General features: G+C 36.4%; 1 protein-coding gene across 4 annotated transcripts in view; it reads left to right on the forward strand.

Annotated features, from left to right (window-relative positions):
- Positions 1-19,871, forward strand: part of SGK3 (serum/glucocorticoid regulated kinase family member 3) — a 55,610-nt gene extending 35,739 nt beyond the window's left edge. For 2 of the 4 annotated variants that reach the window (XM_053979142.1, XM_053979147.1), the window contains exons 4-17: positions 439-511; positions 3,338-3,413; positions 9,062-9,149; positions 11,021-11,070; positions 12,133-12,190; positions 12,988-13,071; positions 13,168-13,299; positions 14,503-14,615; positions 14,823-14,859; positions 14,972-15,058; positions 15,834-15,929; positions 16,761-16,916; positions 17,954-18,043; positions 18,480-19,871. In XM_053979142.1, coding sequence (XP_053835117.1) covers positions 439-511; positions 3,338-3,413; positions 9,062-9,149; positions 11,021-11,070; positions 12,133-12,190; positions 12,988-13,071; positions 13,168-13,299; positions 14,503-14,615; positions 14,823-14,859; positions 14,972-15,058; positions 15,834-15,929; positions 16,761-16,916; positions 17,954-18,043; positions 18,480-18,650 — 1,311 coding nt within the window. In that variant the 3' untranslated portion in view covers positions 18,651-19,871. Of the gene's footprint in view, positions 1-438; positions 512-3,337; positions 3,414-9,061; positions 9,150-11,020; positions 11,071-12,132; positions 12,191-12,987; positions 13,072-13,167; positions 13,300-14,502; positions 14,616-14,822; positions 14,860-14,971; positions 15,059-15,833; positions 15,930-16,760; positions 16,917-17,953; positions 18,044-18,479 lie in introns of those variants that run through there. The other 2 variants (XM_053979156.1, XM_053979166.1) reach the window with 2 other exon arrangements.
- The last annotated feature ends 727 nt before the right edge of the window (positions 19,872-20,598 follow it).

Genomic DNA, 20,598 nt, shown 5'->3' on the forward strand with positions numbered 1-20,598 from the left:
TTATTTGGACAAAATCCAGATGCCTGTATCCCCAGCCTATCCTAAACCTCATGCATACAGCCCTGTGTAAGCAAGCAAATAAGAGAAAAACAAACCCCAAAGAGATAAAGAATTGATGGAGGAAGGAAGAAGAAGAAAAATAAAAACAATACTGAAATTTGTTTTTTTAACCTGGGGCAAATAATTTTGCACTATTGCAAAATTAAGATGAGATGGCCTTTGAATTTAAAAGAGTATGTCTTTTGCAAACAAACTGAGTACAGATTGTTCTGGGTATGTTTTTTTCACCCATGTGTATGAGCAGAGGAAATGGCACAGTGGAGCAGAATTACTAATAATCAGGTGTTCAAACTGTTCATCAGAAAACAAACAAAATGCAATTATTTCTAGGTACTTTAATGTCTAAGTACAATCCAGTTTTATGTGTTTTGTTTTCAGCTAAAGAAGCAATTTCCCACCATGAACCTGAAGATTCCAGCTAAAAGAATATTTGGAGATAATTTTGATCCTGGTATGCCATCATCTTGTTATTCATTTTGTCAGTTTCTTTATATGAAAATTGATCTATTCCAGCCTACAAGAAACTGCCTTATATGAGTTTTGCAACGGTCCTCAAAACAGTGACTAAACCAAAGTTTAGTCATGCTTCAGTCAAGAGCAGGAACTAGCGTGGGTAGGTGTTTTACCTTGTGATAGTGAACGAAGCATTGCTTGGTCGCCCAGTGCCTCTCTTGGGCTGAAGGCTATAGCTCCTCCCAGCCCTCCCATATTCAGGATTCTGATTCTGAACTGTCAGATGTGAGCTCTCTCCTATAAAAGCAAAAACCAAACCCCAAACTCTTCCTAAGCGTTGTGCGTAGTCCATTTTAAACTTTCTTTGAGTTACATGCCCCACAGCCATCTCTGAAAAATGAAACAACTCAAGGCTTTATGTTGAGGACTTTTGAACTCTCTGTATCTGAATGTGCTTCCTTGTACAGTTCAGGTGAAAACGAACTTCTGTGAGTGGAACAACAGGAAGCATGTCTGATGTGAACGTGTTGTGCTCCAGTTACCAGTGATAGGTGGCCATTTGGCTTGCTCTGTACACAGCAAAGTACTAATGACAGTCACTAGTAAGGTGCCTTGAAGTAACCTGGGTGGCACCACGGATGAATTAGTTAAAAAGGCAAATGGGAAGGGCAGACCATTGCTCTGTGTGTTTGTGCTATTCATTCAAGCCATTTTTACTTCAGGCTTTTCCTGATGCACTTTGGGCCCCTCCTGCCCTCCCCTGGCTTGCTGATGTGGTCAGACTGTAGTTTCATCTCCTCCTGCCCCTGTTTCAATTGTTTCATTTTTTCTTCTGCTGAGGAACAAATGAATCCAAAGCTGTTGAATTCTTAGGATGTGTATGTTTGGGTTTTTTAAAGTTCTGACACACAAACCTAGTTTTTGGCAGTTGCAGTTAATCATCTGGATCCTGATGTGAAATACTGTTTTATTTTTTTATTAGAACAATCAAATACAAGTACCAAGGTCTGATGTTCTCTTCTGATAAAGATGTAAATGATTGCCAATAGTTCTACGTGTATTTTGTCTACAGGGACTTTTTAGTTCTGGTTCTTTTTCTCTGACCTTGGGATTATCAGAGCTGGCTGAAGACCAGAGAATGCCATGAAGTCTGGTTTGCTGTACAGGCAAATATGCAGGTGGATTTCTTGGAGCCAAATTTAGGAAACTGGAGTTTTAATGGTGAAAAAACCCTCAACTAAAACTTTAATAAAATTATATATGTAAAACAAAGTCCTCAAACTTGTTTTAAATTTCCGTGAACTACACTGAAATCCTTGAAGCATGAGAAACCGAATAGTTCTCAAGATGTTTCTTGCTGGGAGGCAGGGTGGAGATGGAGCCATGATGCTTATGTAAATAATTTTTTCTTAACACTGATTTATTGAAGCTTTGATGTAATGTTTCTGCTGGCTCCTGAAACAAGTTACGTATTTTATAAATATTGAAGAGGTATTTTACTTCTGTAATCCATCCATGGGTATGCAGCATTGTACTATTGCATTGAAATGCAACAGAGTGAGACCTTTGCATCCTTTTACCCAAAACTACCAAAAATACTGTCATTTAAATTGCCATTTAAATGCTCCAATTTTATTGGCACTTAGGTTATTTTTAAATTAATCTTGTTTTAACTTGAAAAAATGGAACAGAAATCAGTCAGAATACAGAACCTGAAAATTTCAGATGTTACAGGCGTTTCATCTTCACAGCATGGATAGCCCTGTAGGCTTAGAGGGACTGATGACACTGTACATCTGCCACACTGAAACTGCTGCTGTTGTTCACTCCCATGATATCTGTATGCAAATTCACCCTTCTGTTAGATGTCAGTAATATCCCTGTCAATAATCAGGGATTATTAAATACCCTAGGAAGGATTCAGGGATTACAATTACCTGAAACAATACGGACATTTTTCTTAATGTTTTAAGTACAGCTGTTTCAATTAACAACTATTTAATTTTAATTTAAAATTTTAATAATAGTCAGTAATCTGGATATGACAGTTATTGAAATGCCTTAAAAGTTAGTGCAGGACTTAAGTATTCTTTTTTCCATACAAGTTATTGTTGATATGAGTAATGAAGGATAGGATTATTCCATTTTACACTTTATGTTAGAACTCCATCTCTATTCTAAATCCTTTGTGTATCTTTCCATGTTGCTACAGAACAATTACATGTCTTAAGCTTTAGACAAGGGAAGGGATTCTGAGGATTATCTTTTTTTAATGTTGGAGATGATGTCCAAAATCTAAAGGAAAGTGTTTTATTTTGTTATCTTTGATGGCTATATCTGAGTGCCTGCTGGCAGGATGAATTGTGCAATTTTCCCCCTGCCATACATACATTATGGAAATATGCTGCTTGGTGGGACTGTTCATGTAAAAACTTGAATTGTGCAACTGATGTCAGGTTTTGCCTGTGACTTCTTGGGGTTTTTGTTTCTGTGGAATCAGGTACTGAAGGGCTCACCCGTGCAGTGAAGGCTGCACAGGTTAGCCCGCTGCGGTTGCACACTGTTCTTGAAGCACAGGGTGGCACTTCTAATCCACCTGCCTTTCAACATTTGTAAGTAGTGTTACAGGGACACTGAAATTTATTCTCTCAGCTCAGTTCAATGTTTAAAGCTTGCAGTTTTTATATGTAGAATCAATCTTGTTCTAAATTAGTCATGGGCCAGTCTCCTTTTAACTGCTGTTTTAAATCCTAAAAAAACTGAATAAGAAAATAAGTCTTTTTCACAAGCTGATTGATGATTCTAATAAATCTGTTTTTTTCAGATTTTATTAAACAGAGAAGAGCAGGACTGAATGAATTCATTCAAAATTTAGTTAGACAGCCAGAGCTATGCAACCAGTAAGTAGTTTCATTTCTGTTTTATAAGGGCTGTTGAAAAGACATGAGATGAAAAGATATGTTAAATACAAAATTGCTAATTAGGTATTTAACCAGAAAATGTATTTTACCTGTTTAGAGCTCTTCAGTATAAAAAATTAAACTTTATATGGCCATCCATTCAGGAAAAATCTACAGACTGAAGAGTATAAAAGTATTTTTGTTTTCTGAAAACCAACCTACAAATCAATTCGCAGGCAATTAACTGATCTTAATTCCAGGGGTGCAGATTCCACTGTAAACTGTTGCTGTGCTGGGCAGGTGTTTGTTTTGCCAGTGGCTGTAGTGTTTGAGGGCCCTGCTGTCACTTGCTGCTGTGTTGTTGGCAGTCAGTCACTGCCTGCATCTTTTTTTTTGTTAAGAGCAGTTCATGTGTGCTCCAGAACTTGTTTAAAGGACAGTAACCAAGTGGCTTAATTAGCTGGCTGAGGTGGTTTGGGACAACCAAACTGAGCTGCCTAAAGGAAATGATGGATAAGCTTGTACCTAAACCCTTCCCAGCAGAAGAACTGCAGGTGTGTTTACCACTACCAGTGGTGCATGGGAGGTGGTGTTAGGACAGAGTCAGCTCCAGCTAAATCTGGAGAACAGCACTTTGTGTGTGAACTGCAGGGCAAAGACGTGCCTTCTTTCAGTCAAAAGCTGTAATCAGTTTCAGCTAAATCCATGCAGCTTTCTGGGTTGCTTGAACTGGTAAAATGGCAAAGCTCTATGCTTAGATTTAGTGTTGAGTAAATGTCTTTAAAAAATATGCTTTGTTAAATTAGCCTATTTGTACAGCCTGTGAAATTGCCCATTTCCCACAGGAAAAAAGTAACTCTAACAGAATATCACTGCAGTTCTCAGCATTCATTTTTCACAACAAATGAACTATTTAATGTCCTATCAACTTGAAATATGTACTTCCTTTCCTTTCTAGAAAAATAAAAATAGGAACATTTTATATATATTTCTTTTGATTAGTGAAAAAAATTAGTAATGAAGTCTTTACGGAAGGATACCTTTCCACCAGAACAAACACTGTGAGGTTTAGGTTTATGGTACTATCCTTTGGGAAATAATAAAAAGCTCTTTAATATAACAAATTACTGAGAACCAATCTGTTTTGTTTCATTGGGAATGGATACTGGTTTATTTAGGCCAATCTCGTCCTCTGGTTCTCAGTAGATTCAATTACCAAATATTTTTGTTTTGAAACATACTAGTCCTCCAAAGGTAAAATGGTGCTTTTCAGTTATGGAAAGCACAAAATGGTGTGCTTAAAAAAAAAAAGGCATCAAACCTCAAATCCACCTGCCTCCATAAATTTTGGTGAGCTTTTAAAATTGTTTTATGCTTGAATGTAACGGTAGAAGAATCAGTGATCTTTGATATGGGACTTAGATTGCCTGATCCATTAAACTAACTTAAACCAGGGTTAAGACATAGGCCTGATAGTGTTTGGTGCTGATGAAAGTGTGTTCAATAATAAGCTTATGAAACAGAGTTCTACAGTAAAAACAATAAATAGAGACCAAAGTTTGTCTCTACCCCACCCTTAAAGAAATACTGAATTAAGCAGGAGAGAAAGCCTTTAATCCACAGTTTAGTGCAAAAGCATTTAATTTTGAAGTAATTTCTGTGTTGTTTCTCTTTTAATCACTGCAAGGTGATTGTTTTTCTGAAGTTAGCTTTTACTTTTTGCAGTGTTGCACTGCAACAAATCATATTAATAATTATGTAATCTGTCACCTTTTCTGTTGTGCCAGTGAATGTTGTCATAGAAGGAATACCAATTCTTTGATCTTGGTGCTTGGAATTTTTTGTAAAATCTGACAGAAGCTACTCAAGGGATATGTGATGACTGAGTCTTCACAGATAGACCATCCTTGCTTTCTTAGTTTTGCTTTAATGTGCTAATTAAATTTGAAATTAGGTCAAAAAACTTATGTAAAGTTAGTGATGTGCAAGGAAGGCTTAGTGGGATGTGCATTCTCACAGAACCATTAGGAAATCCACCTTCCACTGCATCTTTTAAGCATTAAAACCACTATCAGCATGTCATATATTTTAAGTCCTGCTTAGGAGAATTGTTTCACTAAAAGCATAAGGGTGATTCAAGGTGTTCTCATTTTTGGATGAGAAGGTACCTAAACATCTGAAGTGAAAAACACAAACGTCAGATTCAGTGTGTCCAAGATGGTAATATTTACATTATTCTTTGAAACGTGCAGCACTGTGTTCTTATTTTCCATCAGTGGAGTTTTTTTCTTGGATCTGGCACATTTCTTGAATATTGAAGCCAAACCTTCTTGCTCAATAAAAAAAATCTAAGAAAACCTAAGGTGTATTGGAGTGCTTAGAAGAGACCCTGTGACAGCTTTTCCTGCAGTTACTGTCAGGTGGAATACAGTGTGAGATCACTGGCTTAGTCCAAATTGGGAATTAAGTGGACTAGATTCAAGCTGCATTTCCTCAGCAAACTTGCTGTGATAGACAGCTTGCTCTCACAGGTAGAATGTAGGTGTTCCAAGAAAAGGTAGGGATAGATAAGGCAGGAGGGATAGAGGTCTGATAATGTGTCCCCCTTGCTGACTGCTGTCCTTAATAGGAGCTGGGAGTTTCTTCCTAGTGAGCACTGTGAGCCTCCCTAAAACACTACACAACTCCTGAAAGTGGGCTGCTCACCCCCTCAAATGTAGGCCTTCACTGAAGTATTAATGCATTTAATTGCTGTCTATCAGAACATGTCCAAAGAAAACCTGTTTGAAAAACTGTATAATAGAGGATGCATTAAAGATATAATGCAGTTATTTTTAAATAGTCCAAAGTAGCTCCTTAATGAGAATGAGAACATTTGCATAACACTTGAAGAACTCAAGGATGACAATACTCTGCAACCTGTGGGGAAATGAGTTATCAGTTCTCTAAGTGAGAGGCAGGGTCTGAATGTGTTCCTTAGAAGAAAATCAGTCACAGTTTTTTTCTAATTTCAAAATCTGATGAATATAAAAATGAATATGAAACACCTGAATAGTAGAATCTTACAGTCCATGCTGGGGAAAGCAAACCTTGCACTATATTATTGTCTTCTTTTAAAGTATTACTTTAGCTTTACTATATTAGGGCTTTTTGAACCTTTGCTTTCTGTAAGAAAGATATCAGTGGTTTACTTTTTAAGAAAATGTGGTGACAAGAGGGAGGAGCTGCGCACTATTATTTAAATAAAATGTGTCTTAAATGTTAAGTTTCTGTCACTGGCTATTAATTCTACCATTTTGCTTCAAAATTTGTGTGACCTTTTGGGTTTCTTCATATTTCTGTGTGCATCCAAAATTTTTGTGTGGTATTATAGTGTTTTTACAGAAAGACTAATGCAGAATGACTATTACATAAGCAACAGTATTAAGCAGAGCTTGACACTCTTTTGTGTATTTCAGAGATAATCCACAAATTAAATTTATTCAATCAATCATAAAAATCCAGACAAAATCAAGTTTTCTGGTAGTATATGTACAGTGTATACTGAGTATCCTTTTTTAAGTGGTTTTCTCAACCCTTTTAATTTCATAGGTGAGGTTATTTTAGGAATAGTTTCCATGTATTCTTAAATACATTGAGTTAATCCATGCGAGTTAATACAGCATAGAAGTCTTATCAATCTGTATAGCGTTTTGCATAACATGCTGCAATCTTGCCTCAGAAATTGGTACATAAAACATTTTATTTTTAATCAGTAGTTCTTTGCAGTGCTTGTAGAATTGCAGATGTGAACAGTGTAGCATCAATTAGTTATGATTCTGGCTATTGTGGAGTTGTGGAACACCATGCAACTGTACTGCTACCTTTTCCTGTGAATTAATATTTTTATGTTTTTCCTGCTGTGAATTCAGTCATGAACAAAGTTACTATAGTAACTATTTGAGATGTATTACAACATGCTCTATTTAATCAACCAGTTGTCCAGAATAATTAATGCTGAAAGGTAATTAAGGTCTGTTTCTGTTTTTCTGTCTAGTGAAAAGCATTAACCATAACTTATTATTCTTGATTTTATGATATCCAAACGTTCTGAAACTTAAATTGTTGCATCATGACCCAGTATTACTACAATATTCAAACAACTGTGATTTTTGTTTTCCTGGCCTCAGGATACAAGACAGATGCTGAAATAGATCAGAATTTGGAGTTCATATAAAATGGGAAGTATTAAACTGAAATGATGGTGGGAAATTATGTGAACAGTCTTGTTGCTGTGCTTTAAACCTGAAAGGCTGAAGGTAACTGAAACATATTTCAAATAGGACTTAGAAATACAGAATGTAAGTGATGAAGAGTGTGAGCCTCAGATAGCCTGGGATATGAGGTAGGTTCAGTAGAGCTGACAGGAAATTGCAGGAACTGGAGAAGTGTCAGAAACAGTTCATCTCTTACTTCTGATCCTCACTGATCAGAGATGTGAAGGGTGAACGGATTGAAAATAGGGAGTACATTTGTTTCGTACTTAAAATTACCCTATTTTATATATTCTAGGGACAGATTAAAAGAGCAGCTCCATAGTAAGCTAGTGCTTTTCTTGTAGTGAATGGCTCATGTGGAGTTTCCTATCAGTGACTGCCCTGAGTCCTCCTGAAACAACTTTGTCTCTGAAATGTAGGTAATATTTCTTCCTTGATAAGAAGGTTGCCTTTTAGTGAACTGAAGGAACTTGAAAGATTCAAACCACCTCTTGAAGTGGTTTATACAGGCTATACACAATACCCACGTTTTTAGGAATTAATTTTTCCTCAGTCGTATTCCATTAATTATTACTTGCACTGTGCTGTGGCTCAGAAGGACGTTACATTCTTTTCATCTGTTGGACAAGCCTTTCATCCTGGAAGAAGGAATTCTTGGAATTCTCTTACTTTCCCACCTTTCTCTCAGTCCTTGTCCCCCAGCCCCACCAGGACAGAGCTTGAAACTGCTGCTGAAGATAAAATGCATCTCCTTAGGTACTGTGGGAAGCCTGTCGCTAATTCCTGAAGCATTTGTGTCCTGCAGCTGACTGGAAGGATTTCATAACACTGTTTTGACAGTGCCCAGCCAGAAGGAATTCTGAATACAAGATCACCATCTTCTGCTTTAAAGTGAATGGGGAGAGGAACATTACTGCTGTGTATCTCTTGGAATATGTATCTTTCCTTGGTATACAGTTGATGTATTTCATTCCCTATTGTATTGAACAATTCAATTAATTTTAGAAAACAAAAATTTAAAGTCTTCTGGTTTTGGGAAGAAAGTTGGTTTCTTGGTGGCTGCTAGCCAGTTAGAACACATGCTTTCTTCTGATAATTATCTTTAAATGCAGTTCTGCAGGGTTTCCTTCTGAAGTCTTCATATACATATGTATACTTTAACTTGTCAGGTTTTTGCAAGTGAAAAGGTTTGTGCTGTATAACACACTTGGCAGTTGAATTATGTTGCTGTAAAAGTATTGCTTGTACACAGCTCTTAGTTACCAGAACTTAAATACAAAACTTTGTGATGAGTAACTCCTCTGTATGCTGCTGTTCAATCCTATGCTCTGTGTTTATGGCTGAAAATCATGCAGATTAATGGTGTGCTAATGAAGTTAACTGTTCTTCTAGCCCAGATGTCAGAGCATTTCTTCAGATGGATAACCCAAAACACCAGTCAGATCCATCTGAAGATGAAGATGAAAGGAGCAGTCGGAAGGTAATAAAACAGAAGTAGAACAGTCTTCTGAATTTTAGCTACTTGAGGGCAATCTTCTTAGGTATATTATTTATTGAAAACTACTGGTATGTTTTGCCATAAATCCCCTCCCTGTTCTTTTAAACAACTCAGTTCCACTGTGGGCTGTAAGCTATTTTTTTGTCAGATGAGAACTGCAGAGAGGAGTAAAAGTGATTGCTGACTTTGTCTTGCTTATTCTTCCCTTGCTATATGGGTTAAAGAAACACAACTTTAGTCATAGCTTAGCTGTCAGAGTTTTTGCAGCCTATTCAAAGGCTCTTGCTAAGAACATCTGGCAAGGAGCAGGGGAGATTGAATGTTTAATTGTCTTTTTGTTTGCTTGTGTGTTCTTCTTTTTTAAAGATGGGGAGAAATAGAATTCTCTCAGGGGAAAAAATGCAGTCTTTCTGAAATTCACTTAGGAGGAAGGATGGATTTGATTTCATTTCACATATAACGCTGTGTGAGGTCTGAAGTTTCTTTTGTCAAAAAAGCTACTATATAGCTGGATGTATTCTCTGAAAATTAGTTTGCAGCCTCCAGAAACAGTGCTGTTTGAAAAAATGAGATCTAGGAAGGCAGAGGTGCCATATTTAAGCTTGTCTTCTCTATTACTTACTACCTGGCAGAAAGATGTGATATTACTGCTTCTTTTCTTATTCAGCCCCTGGTAAAGATGTAAGAGTTGTTTCAGTTTGTGTGTGATCCTCAGGAGATTTAGTGTGTTCTGAAGGTTTCATTTTAAAGTCACTAGTTTAAGATACTGATTTCCTCCTCCTTTGAAAGGTATTTTAAGTAATGTGGAATGATACAAACCATCTCTGGAAAATTAATGATGTGTCATACCACAACAAATTCCAAAAAGAGAGCTACTGCATAATGGCCTGGACCCCATATTTTTGGTGGAAAATTCACCTTATGGATAGTGTAAATGATGAAGTCAAACAACAAGGAACAAAAAAAAAGCCTTCAAAAAAAAAAAAAAAAGTCTTTTTTACAGTAGCTCTTTCGAAACTGTCCAGCACCACTGGCTCATTTCAGTGAGTAATGGCATCCAGTGCTGCAATCAGACCATTTCCCACTTCTGGACTACTGCTTTGTGCTGCCTTGGTAGCCTGTCCCCAGGTAAATTGTATTTGTGTGCAGTTTATTCTTCTCTAATAAATTCCAGAATCACAATGAGAGTACAAATACCGCTTTTCTAAATCAAAAACAAATTGAGAAAATCACCTAAATGACAGTCGCTTCCTCTGCTCCTGTAATTTACAAATTCTGCCTGGGTGTGTACCAGTAAGATTCATGGAATTCCAGGAATTGAGTTATTTAACCTTTAATGTCAGGATAGAAAAGGTTGGTAATGTTTTTCTTGGGGTTGGAAGAATGTTCACTTCCATGTTTTTAAAAGCACTGTGTCTTTCATTAATTACTCTTTTATAAACACTGTGGGTTTAAAATTATTGTATTAGTCAGATCTTGGAGAATTTGGAATAAAAGGCAGAAAATATGTTCATGAAGCAAGTAGAGAAAGAGTTAAGTTCTGAATGAGGAACAAGTTGTTTATTGAAATACTCTTCAATTTTTATTTCTGATCTTTTCCTCTCTGAATGAACGCAGATATTTTATTACCTTCATCTTGGAACAGGATGTGTGTAGAAAGAATTTGTGACAAGGTGATGATGGCCAGGTATTTCAGTTTCCAATCTAGATGTTAGATCTCTTTAAAATTCTAATGTAACAAGTATAAAAGTATGGATTGAGCAGATCAGTAGAGTATTTTGAAATTAGTATTGGTTGAAAGATAAGAGAGAAGAAAAAGCATTACAAGTAAACCTCTTTGTTTCTCCCAACAGTTAAACTCTACCTCACAGAATATCAACCTGGGACCATCTGGAAATCCTCAGTAGGTTTCAGTTAAATTGAATTTAATGTAATTTAATTTAATGTAAATTTAAAGCTTAATTAAATGGGATTAAAATTAATTTTAAAACCTGAAAAGTTAGACTGACCTGGGAGTGGTCCTACAGTGTCTGAAAACTAGTTTGGTTTATTGCATGTCAAAGGAGCCTTGTTGGTGCTACAACCCAGTTACTGCAGTGCTAACTTGTGTCTCTGTTTGGTGTCTTCTGTAGAGTTTCTGTTCTCAGTTCTATGTGAATCTGCTTTTCTCCTCTAGGAGATAACTGCTATTTTGGTTTTGCTTTCCTCACAGATTTGTTCTGGGCTAGCAGGAGGAGGTGGTTAATAGATTGCAGTAAGAAATGAAATGAAATATAAGAGTCCTTCCCTTCGGGAGCAATAAATAGAGAGGTGTACGGTGATGTAACTTGTTTTGCAATTTGAAAACACGGATAATTGTTTTGCTGACAGAATTGTATTCAGGAAAGAGTAAGGGAATCCTGGGAAAAACTGAAAGGAGTGATGATGTGGGAAATGGAAAAACTGAGAGTAAATTCATACAAACACCAAGAAGAGGCAGGTGTTAGGACCTGCCTCCTCTTACTGTAATTTAAAACAAGGGAGAATTGGATGGAGAGAAGAATGGAACAAATAAGAGGGAATAGATAATAAACTTGGTCCTTCCTTTCCTCATGTAAGCTTTAGAATCCATTTGGACTGCTGGAAATAAACTCCAGGAGACATCATGGGGAAATGGAGATTTAAAAATTACAAGAAACTAGACCATGGAGAATGAAAGAATGGTCTTGCTTCTCCTTTACATGATAAGGTTAAACTTAGTAAATAAATAAACTCAGAGGATGCAATTTGAACACTTTCCTAGAGAAAAATGGAATTGCAAAATGAAGAGGAGTTGTGTCTGAGGACAGGTCTGCAGAAGCAGTGCTGGGTGGAACAAAGAAAAGGAGGGTTCTTACACGCCATTGTGCTACATTACACTGCTGTACAGCTATAAGGCTTGTAATTTCTACCCAGATGACCTGTCTCCTTCCTAAATATCTTTCAGTGCTAAACCAACAGACTTTGATTTCCTGAAAGTTATTGGGAAAGGCAGCTTTGGCAAGGTGAGCTTTTATTCCTGTGTCTTATGGTGGTGCAAGGATGCTTGCTGGTTTCTCGTGTACAGTGACTTGGCCAGAGGTTCCAGAAGTGGTGTTGCTCTAGGGTGGCCTATAAACTGTTCTGTTGGATCCTCTTTGCTGCTGATTTGTGGCCCTGCCATTTTTTCCCTGGTGCAGCTGTTGGCTGCCTCAGCCACTTGTTGGGACTAAGAAAAGGGAGATTTTCCCTTTCTCATTACGAGCAGTTGCGATCCTCTGTTTCCCCCCGGGAGGAAGGGAGGTACCCCTATGCTTATGCAGCAGCTGGAGTACAAATAGAGTTTTTCCTCTTGTTGTCAGAGACTATTTTGTGAAACCTCTGATACTATGGAGCAGTGTGAGCAACAGCACATTGAAAAGTGACTGAAGTATTGATATTTTACAAAGATGCCAAGGAGAATCCTTTTTGAAATCTCAATTTTCTAATTATTTTTTGTGTTGTTGTTTTTCATTCAATTATCTTTACAATTTATCCCCCCCCCCAAAAAAAAAAAAAAAGCTGAAATTAATCTTGATAGAGATTTAGCAGGTCATGGAAAACAAATGTTATAATTCAATCTTTCATTATACCACTGTCGTAATAAGTTTTTACTGAACTGTAAGCTCACTCTATTAGTAAATACATTGTTGACTGACTATTAAAAGCTGTATTGTGAAAAAATAGCATGAATCCCTTCCAGTTAGGCTGAAATGATAAAATATTACCCATAGTAGGTGAACTGCAACAATCAGATTTCTTCCTTTTCTTTTGAATTTCACAGGTTCTTCTTGCAAAACGAAAACTGGATGGGAAATACTATGCTGTCAAAGTCTTGCAGAAAAAAATTGTTCTCAATAGGAAAGAGGTTAAGAAAAATAGTCTTTTTCCACCCACCTCCCTTGTTTTTTCCCTTAATTACAAAATCATTCCTGTTTACTTATTGATCTCTTACTTCTTGCAGCAAAAACATATTATGGCTGAACGTAATGTGCTTTTGAAAAATGTGAAACATCCATTTTTGGTTGGACTACATTACTCATTCCAAACAACAGAAAAGCTTTACTTTGTCCTGGATTTTGTTAATGGAGGAGAGGTATGTGATGGTTTTGTTTGCATTGTAGTCTGTCTATTCTGCTAATTCTAGGTGGGAGGAGTGAAGTGATCCTTTACAATGGGCTGTGATCAGCATTCTCCCAATTTTGAAAATTCTGTTATTATCTGATGTTGCTACAGACTTCTGTAGCTATTTGGACCCTATTCCTGTTCTTATTGACAACTTCAAGCCAAATTTATTCATGCTTGTCAGATACAAATACTGTATTTTACAGTAATATAAATTTAATTACAAATTAATCTTATGTTTACATTTTTCACCGTGGAACACTGGCTTCCTCTTGCGTATGCATTAACTGAGATGCTTATATTTCAAAAGGGGAAGAAAGGAAACTGACAACTGAATTTATTATATTGTGTCAGAGTTGGAACAAGATGGGCATTTCTCTTGTCTAATGTACCTTACTTAGACTGTATTATCAAAATCCTGGTTTGCTCTGAATTGTGGTCAGAACTTAGTTTTGTATTGTTTCGGGCAAACTAAAATACAGTGCAAAGCAGCTTTCAAATCTCAATGGAAAGCTTGGAAAGCTGGGGTGGCTTTTTATTTTTCCTGACCTTTGTAGGCAGAAACCAGAAAACTTTGTTTTCCTTAAAACCTTTACAAGTTGAGTGTGTACTGTAGTTGAATCTGTATGATTATTATTTAATCTTTATCTAGACTTCTGTATCTACTCAAATTATTTGCCAGACAATTCTCTGTAGTAGAGAGAACTGGTGGATCAGCTTGGAATATACATCTCACTCAGTGATCTACATCTAGGTTATTTCAGAATACAATTCTATAAATAATTATGCAAATCTATGAATACACACATTTTCAGAAATGAAAGATGACTTATTTGACACTAGGTTATATATTCTCCTTGGAGGCAATTTTGCATGATTTAGTCTTACCAACTTCTATTCACAGCTTAGTGATTTACTCCAGCTCCTTTTGACTAGTTCTGGTTTTAAGGGAATGTGTTTGAGTTACCTATCCATCTGAGTCACAAAAAAGAAGCAGGGAAGAGAGTAAAGTAATGACTACATCATGTAGAAAAACCAATTCTATTTCATTGTGCTTAAAAAAAAAAAAAAACTGGACAGCAAAATAAATTACTCTTCACTGTAAAATTACATGTTATTAACCTGACTTGTTTTGCCTGTGTAATATTCTTATTTCCTATTTGCATATTTACAGCTGTTCTTTCACTTACAAAGAGAACGTTCCTTTCCTGAGCACAGAGCCAGATTTTATGCTGCTGAAATAGCCAGTGCACTGGGCTACTTACACTCCATAAATATAGTGTACAGGTACGTTTCTGAAAGGTATCCGTGTCCTGCAGAAATTCAAAATAGGACAAATTACCAAATAAACTGTACAAGAAATCATCTTACAGGAAACCTGAATAAACACTTTCATCAAAACTTGAAGTTTTCAGCTGAAGAATAATAAAACCCCCTTGCCTCTGAAGCATTTATGACTACTATTTTGATTTACTACATTTTCTTTTTTAATAGGGATTTAAAACCAGAAAACATTCTCCTAGATTCACTAGTAAGTATGCAAGATTATTTCTGTTTTCTGTGTTCTCTCACAAAATTGACACTTCTGTGTATTCACATGTTGAACATGTTCTCTTTTTAACTTATCACTCTTTCTTAAACAGGGTCATGTTGTCTTGACAGACTTTGGACTTTGTAAAGAAGGGATTGCAACTTCTGATACCACTGCAACTTTCTGTGGGACCCCAGAAGTATGTTGACAGCTTTCATGGGTTTTTTATCAGTAATTAATGACTGTTGACCACTATTAATATTTGTGTAACTGGAAGGTCAGATACTGTATTTTGTACTGCTGGGAGGTTTGCATTCTTTGATGAAACCAACCCAAAGACAAGCTCCCTACACATCTATTCATTGTTCTTCTTACTAATATACAGTGTCTACTGCTTGCTACCCACATGGCCATAACTCATCTCTTCCTTCCTCTGTTTTTCCAGCCCTTTTGAAATACAGTTTTCTCCCATGTCTCCTAACTGCTGGGTAGACACAGGACAGTTAGCTTGTATAACAGCTGCTACAGATTTTTCAATATGAATCTACTTACCATATCCTGCCATTGATTCTTAGTAAGTTTACAGGGAATTAATATCTGTGCCCCAATCAAATTATTGCATATGCACAAAACTTTGAACTTGCTGACTGAGTTATTGAACTCCGTTGTCTTTTTACTGGGTAAACTGCACTGGAAAACTTAGAAGGCTTGAACATGTATGAGGGATTCACCAAACAGAGGATTAGAAACTTTGGTAACTTGATAAACATACTTTAAATTACAGGAATGACCTTGAATACAGTGAAAGATGGGTGAGGTGTAGTATTTAGCTGAAACTAGAGTGTTTCAGCAAGCTGAAATTTGAGTGTTATGAAGCAACTTTTCTTGAAAGTGTTTACTGTGAAGTGACTAAACCCTATGTTTTATCCATGCTAGCCTAATTCTCTAAAGAACTTTTTTAAAATTCATTTCAGTATCTTGCACCAGAAGTCATTAAAAAGCAGCCCTACGACAACACAGTAGACTGGTGGTGCCTTGGTGCAGTTCTTTATGAAATGCTTTATGGGCTGGTATGTACCTGATATGTAAAGGTTGTTTTCCTCCCCTCTCCCCTTTTATTTGAAGTGACCTTTGAGTGTTGTTAAAAGATACAAACTTTTTCATAATATTGGAATACTCCATTTAAGCAGATTAACAGATTGCCTTGTACTTACATAGTGCTTGTTTTTCTTTTTGGATTTTACATTGCCTCCTGGTATCTGACAGTTTGTGGAAAAGCAAAATCAGAGACATCAGCAAAATCAATCATCACTTTGAGGGACTGTGAGAGTAAACTGAATCAACAGTGATAATACACAAAAAACCCAAAGCAACTTAAAAGTAAAATTTTGTCAAATATTGCAATAAATAAAATTAAAAAACTTTTTTTTTACTTGGCTATCCCAGGTTTTCTCCTAGCTTTTGACAGCATTAGAACAAAAAAAAATCTCGCTAAGCTTCTTCTAGTCATATGTAATTACTCCAGTAAGAATCTGTTCTTCTAGTTTTTTTGAGTTCTGTCTCTTCCCATAGGACCTTAAATAGGGAGATGGATTTGTTTTACCATTCTCAGGTTCTTTTCAGGCAAGTTCAGTGGGAGCTTTGAAGCTGGATTACATCTATGGCTACTTATTAGTGTGAGAACACGTTAAGAGTAGAGAAGGCGGGTGGTGGGAAGTTATCAAGTGTAAAGTTCTGGCAGTGGTGATGACTGAATTAGAAGTTAGCAGCGCATAAAAAGGAGATTTCTGCTCAACTGCTAGCAGCTTGTATGTCTTACAGAATCATTTATTGATCATATGTAACATATGAAACAACATTGCATGTGGCTTCAAATTCATGTAGAACTTGTATTTTTTTAGCCTCCTTTTTACTGCCGTGATGTTGCTGAGATGTACGATAATATTCTTCATAAGCCCCTGGTTTTGCGCCCAGGAATCAGCCTTACAGCCTGGTCTATCCTGGAAGAACTTTTGGAGAAAGATCGGCAAAGCAGACTTGGAGCAAAGGAAGACTTTGTAAGTAATGTCCTAATTTATTAAGCCCTATTTCATTTAAAGGGACTCACTAAATTAATGTGCACAGCACAGGATTAATAGTTGGAGACAGAAACTGCATTGCTGCATCTGTCTCTCTTCTCCTCTTTTTTATTTCTTCTGTAAAGACACCAATGTGGTCTATCCCTGGAAGTTGCTGGGGATAAGAGAGCAGTGATTGTTGTGGGGTATTTTGAGCTTGGTTGCTGCTGTACCTGGCAGCAAAGAAAAAACAGTTGCTGGTGTAGCAGTCACTAAGGTGCAGAGAAGTAGGTTTCACTGTTCATAGTGAAACTGGGAAATAATCAAAAGAAAAGGCTGTCATGTGGTAATACTAATGATTTGGAAACCAGTCTTCAGGTAACGAGGAACACTAGTTCCCTGCAAACAGCAGCTTTTTTTTCAGCCTTAAAATCATGGCAGACATTTTCCCAGTGTAGCAACAAAACCTTTGTTTGCAAAAAGAGAAAGTTACAGGTGTCTTCAGAACTGTGCAATGAGGAATCATCTAGAGGATGTACTCCATCCATTAGTGATGGGATCTTTGTAGTCTTTGGTTTGCAGTCCTCATGTTAGTCTGTGGACCTTGTAACTGAGCAAGATGCAAGGATTTAGCATAGCTGTTTGCTGCTTCTTAAATAGTAAATATATTGCAGAGTTGTTGAAGCAGCTGCTTCTCAGATAGTGATATGCTTTACAAAAACTAACAAAACTTTAAGGCAGGAACAGATATCAACAGAAGACATTCTTGTTCTGGGGTAGACTTCAGGATTGTTTATTTTAGGGCTTAAAAGCAGAAAGTATGGTTTTAGAAGGAAAACTTTATAGAGGCAATCTCACAAATTTTAATTGCTGTTTTTACCGACTACAGCTTTTATTGCAAAGTAAATTGTGAATAAACAAATTGATAAGGACGTGCACATAAGAACTTCCCTATGGACATGTAGTATGAAGTAATGTTTACTACGATCCACAGGATGGATTTATGAAATATCTAAAATCTTTATTGTTTGCTACAGCTTGAAATTCAAAAGCACCCATTCTTTGAATCTCTCAGCTGGACTGATCTTCTTCAGAAGAAGATTCCACCACCATTTAATCCTAATGTGGTAGGTGCCTGGGGAGTGGTGATGGTGTTAGGGTTTGCATCTCAGATCACACATCACAGAATATTCTGAGTTGAAAGGGACCCACAAGGATCATCAAGCCCAGCTTTTAAGTGAATGCCCCATATGGGGACTAAATCCATAAAATTGGTGCTCCTAGCACCATGCTCTAATGAACTGAGCTAATCTCCCTAAGAGAGACTTTTTTCATTAAGAATGTAAGATTTGGTCAAAACTCCAACCTCAATGAAAAAAGCCCAGCCTTTTAATACCTATTTTCAGAGAAGGAGCGATGTGCTTCCTTAAATTTCTTTGCTTAAATAGAATATAACAACAAAATAGATAGCCTTGAGAGTTAAATTTGGAATCTAAAGGACAAGCACAAGTGTTTTAAACTTGTGTATTAATTTGATGACTGACAGATCCTTCTGTTTTCTAGGTTGGACCAGACGATATTGGGAATTTTGATGCAGTGTTCACAGAAGAAATGGTCCCATACTCAGTTTGTGTTTCTTCGGACTACAACATTGTTAATGCCAGTGTCCTAGAGGCAGATGATGCATTTGTTGGATTTTCTTACGCACCACCTTCTGAAGATGGATTTTCCTAGGAACTTAGAAGCGAAGAGTGCTTCGGAAATCTTGGGTTGAACTGAAATGTTAGGATTATGGACACATTCCAAAATAGCGTAAATAGTGCCTCGTCTTGTATGTAGGTTTGAAACCTATGAACAAACTTTCTCTGCTGTATAGGAAGAATTTGGGCATTTTGGATGGCTTTCTTTGGGGTTTGAACTGTTTGTTCCTGCTGCAGAAAATATTTTTAAAACCTTTAAAAAGCATTCTCTATGTATTTTTTAAGCAAAAACACTGACTGTTCTCCTCAATCCCTTCGAGTTTACATTCATACCTATCTAATTTGGCTGGCACAAACAGCAGCAGATTTAGTAAATTTATAAATGCTTTTGTACTTATTTACAGTGACTTTGTGCTTGAATTGTAACTATGCAAATTGTCTTTTGTATATTCTGGTTTAAAAAAAGGTAAATGTTTTCCCTGTTACCAGTTTGGAATACGTGTTAATTTACCTGTCAGCACTTAAATGAAATAAGTTAAGGACCAAGATTCTTAAAGGACTTCTGCAGAATGAAAGCTTGGTCACATAAAACTGGATTGTTGCTCTTGTACTTGCTGAAGTACCCATTGACTCAACTGGATTATCTGAGGTATGGGGGATTACTCAAAGCAAGGACAAAACAAATTAACTGGATTGATTTGATAACATTACTTATTATGTGTTCTACTTTTCTTTCTTCCCTAAGCTAAGTATGTCTAGATTTCAACTACATTAAAAGTATTTTTGGTTAAAACTCTGCTTCTCCAAAGATCTAATAGGCAATAATCATGGTTACTTTAAAAGTAAGTCAATTAGCTTTGACATTTTGGGGGTGGGTGGTGAGATGATCATACCAAATATTAGGGATTTTTCTCACAGATTGGTAGTTTAAAACACTCTTAGGTTCCAAATTGATTGTATTTCAGCGCTCATAGCTACTTGTCTTTGTGTTTCAGTTTGCACCATTTTTAAATCTTCACTTGACATTGGGGGAAAAATGTAAATTACACCGATAATTTTAAGAATGTGAAAAGCTATTGTATTTCTCATAACATACACATGTATGGACAAACATAATTCTGAACAATTTCTGTTTAAGGAAATTTTTTTTAAACAATGCAAAAATTGACTGCAGTTAGAGTGTATAAAAGGCATATAATAGTAGTAGTTTTATTATATATATTACTTGTAAATAACAACTTATTTTTGTCTGTTACTCCAAAAATGTTCAGTGTTTTTTGTTCATAAATAGATGCAGTTAAATGCCTTGATTTGAGAGAAGTCTGGTAAGATACTGATACATCATTTATGTAACATTAATTCAATTTTAAGCAAATTGAATAATTGTTACATAAATGTCAGTATCTTAGGTCACTTTTTTTTTTTGGCAAAATAAGCAGCTAACATAAATACACTTTATACTGCATCAAGATCTAATAATAATTAAGAGCCTAGGGGGAGAGAGTGTATCAAATCATATTTTTTATAAATAAATATTGTATCAATACATTAGAAGAATGGAAAGTAAAACAGGATTCCTTGCTTACCTCAAGGTTACCTCAAGGAGGTAAGGAGTATCTCCTAGAGCACAGTGTCCTACACATAGTGGTTAGGTGATGCTTAGCAGTTGCTACATGAGCTTTTGGAAGGAGTGATTGGGTAAAAAGTAAGAATTGACATTGGCAGGGGAGGAAGGAAGGAAGTGTATCACTTGTAGGAGCAGAATGGTGACTTGGCACTCATTTTCCATAGTTCTCTTCTGCAAGGGTTGAAAAAAGCTGTTCAGGACAACCAACAATTACGTGAATAGTTTCCTTGGCATTAATATAATTTGGAAGTAACAGCCCTGGGGTTTTTAGTTTGTGGGTGCGGGGGGGAGTTGTTGGTTGTTTTGGTTTTTGGGTTTTTGTGTTGGGTTGGTTGGTTTTTTTGTTTGGTTTTTG

Source organism: Vidua macroura, chromosome 1 (assembly GCF_024509145.1).
Source record: "Vidua macroura isolate BioBank_ID:100142 chromosome 1, ASM2450914v1, whole genome shotgun sequence".
NCBI lineage: Eukaryota > Metazoa > Chordata > Aves > Passeriformes > Viduidae > Vidua > Vidua macroura.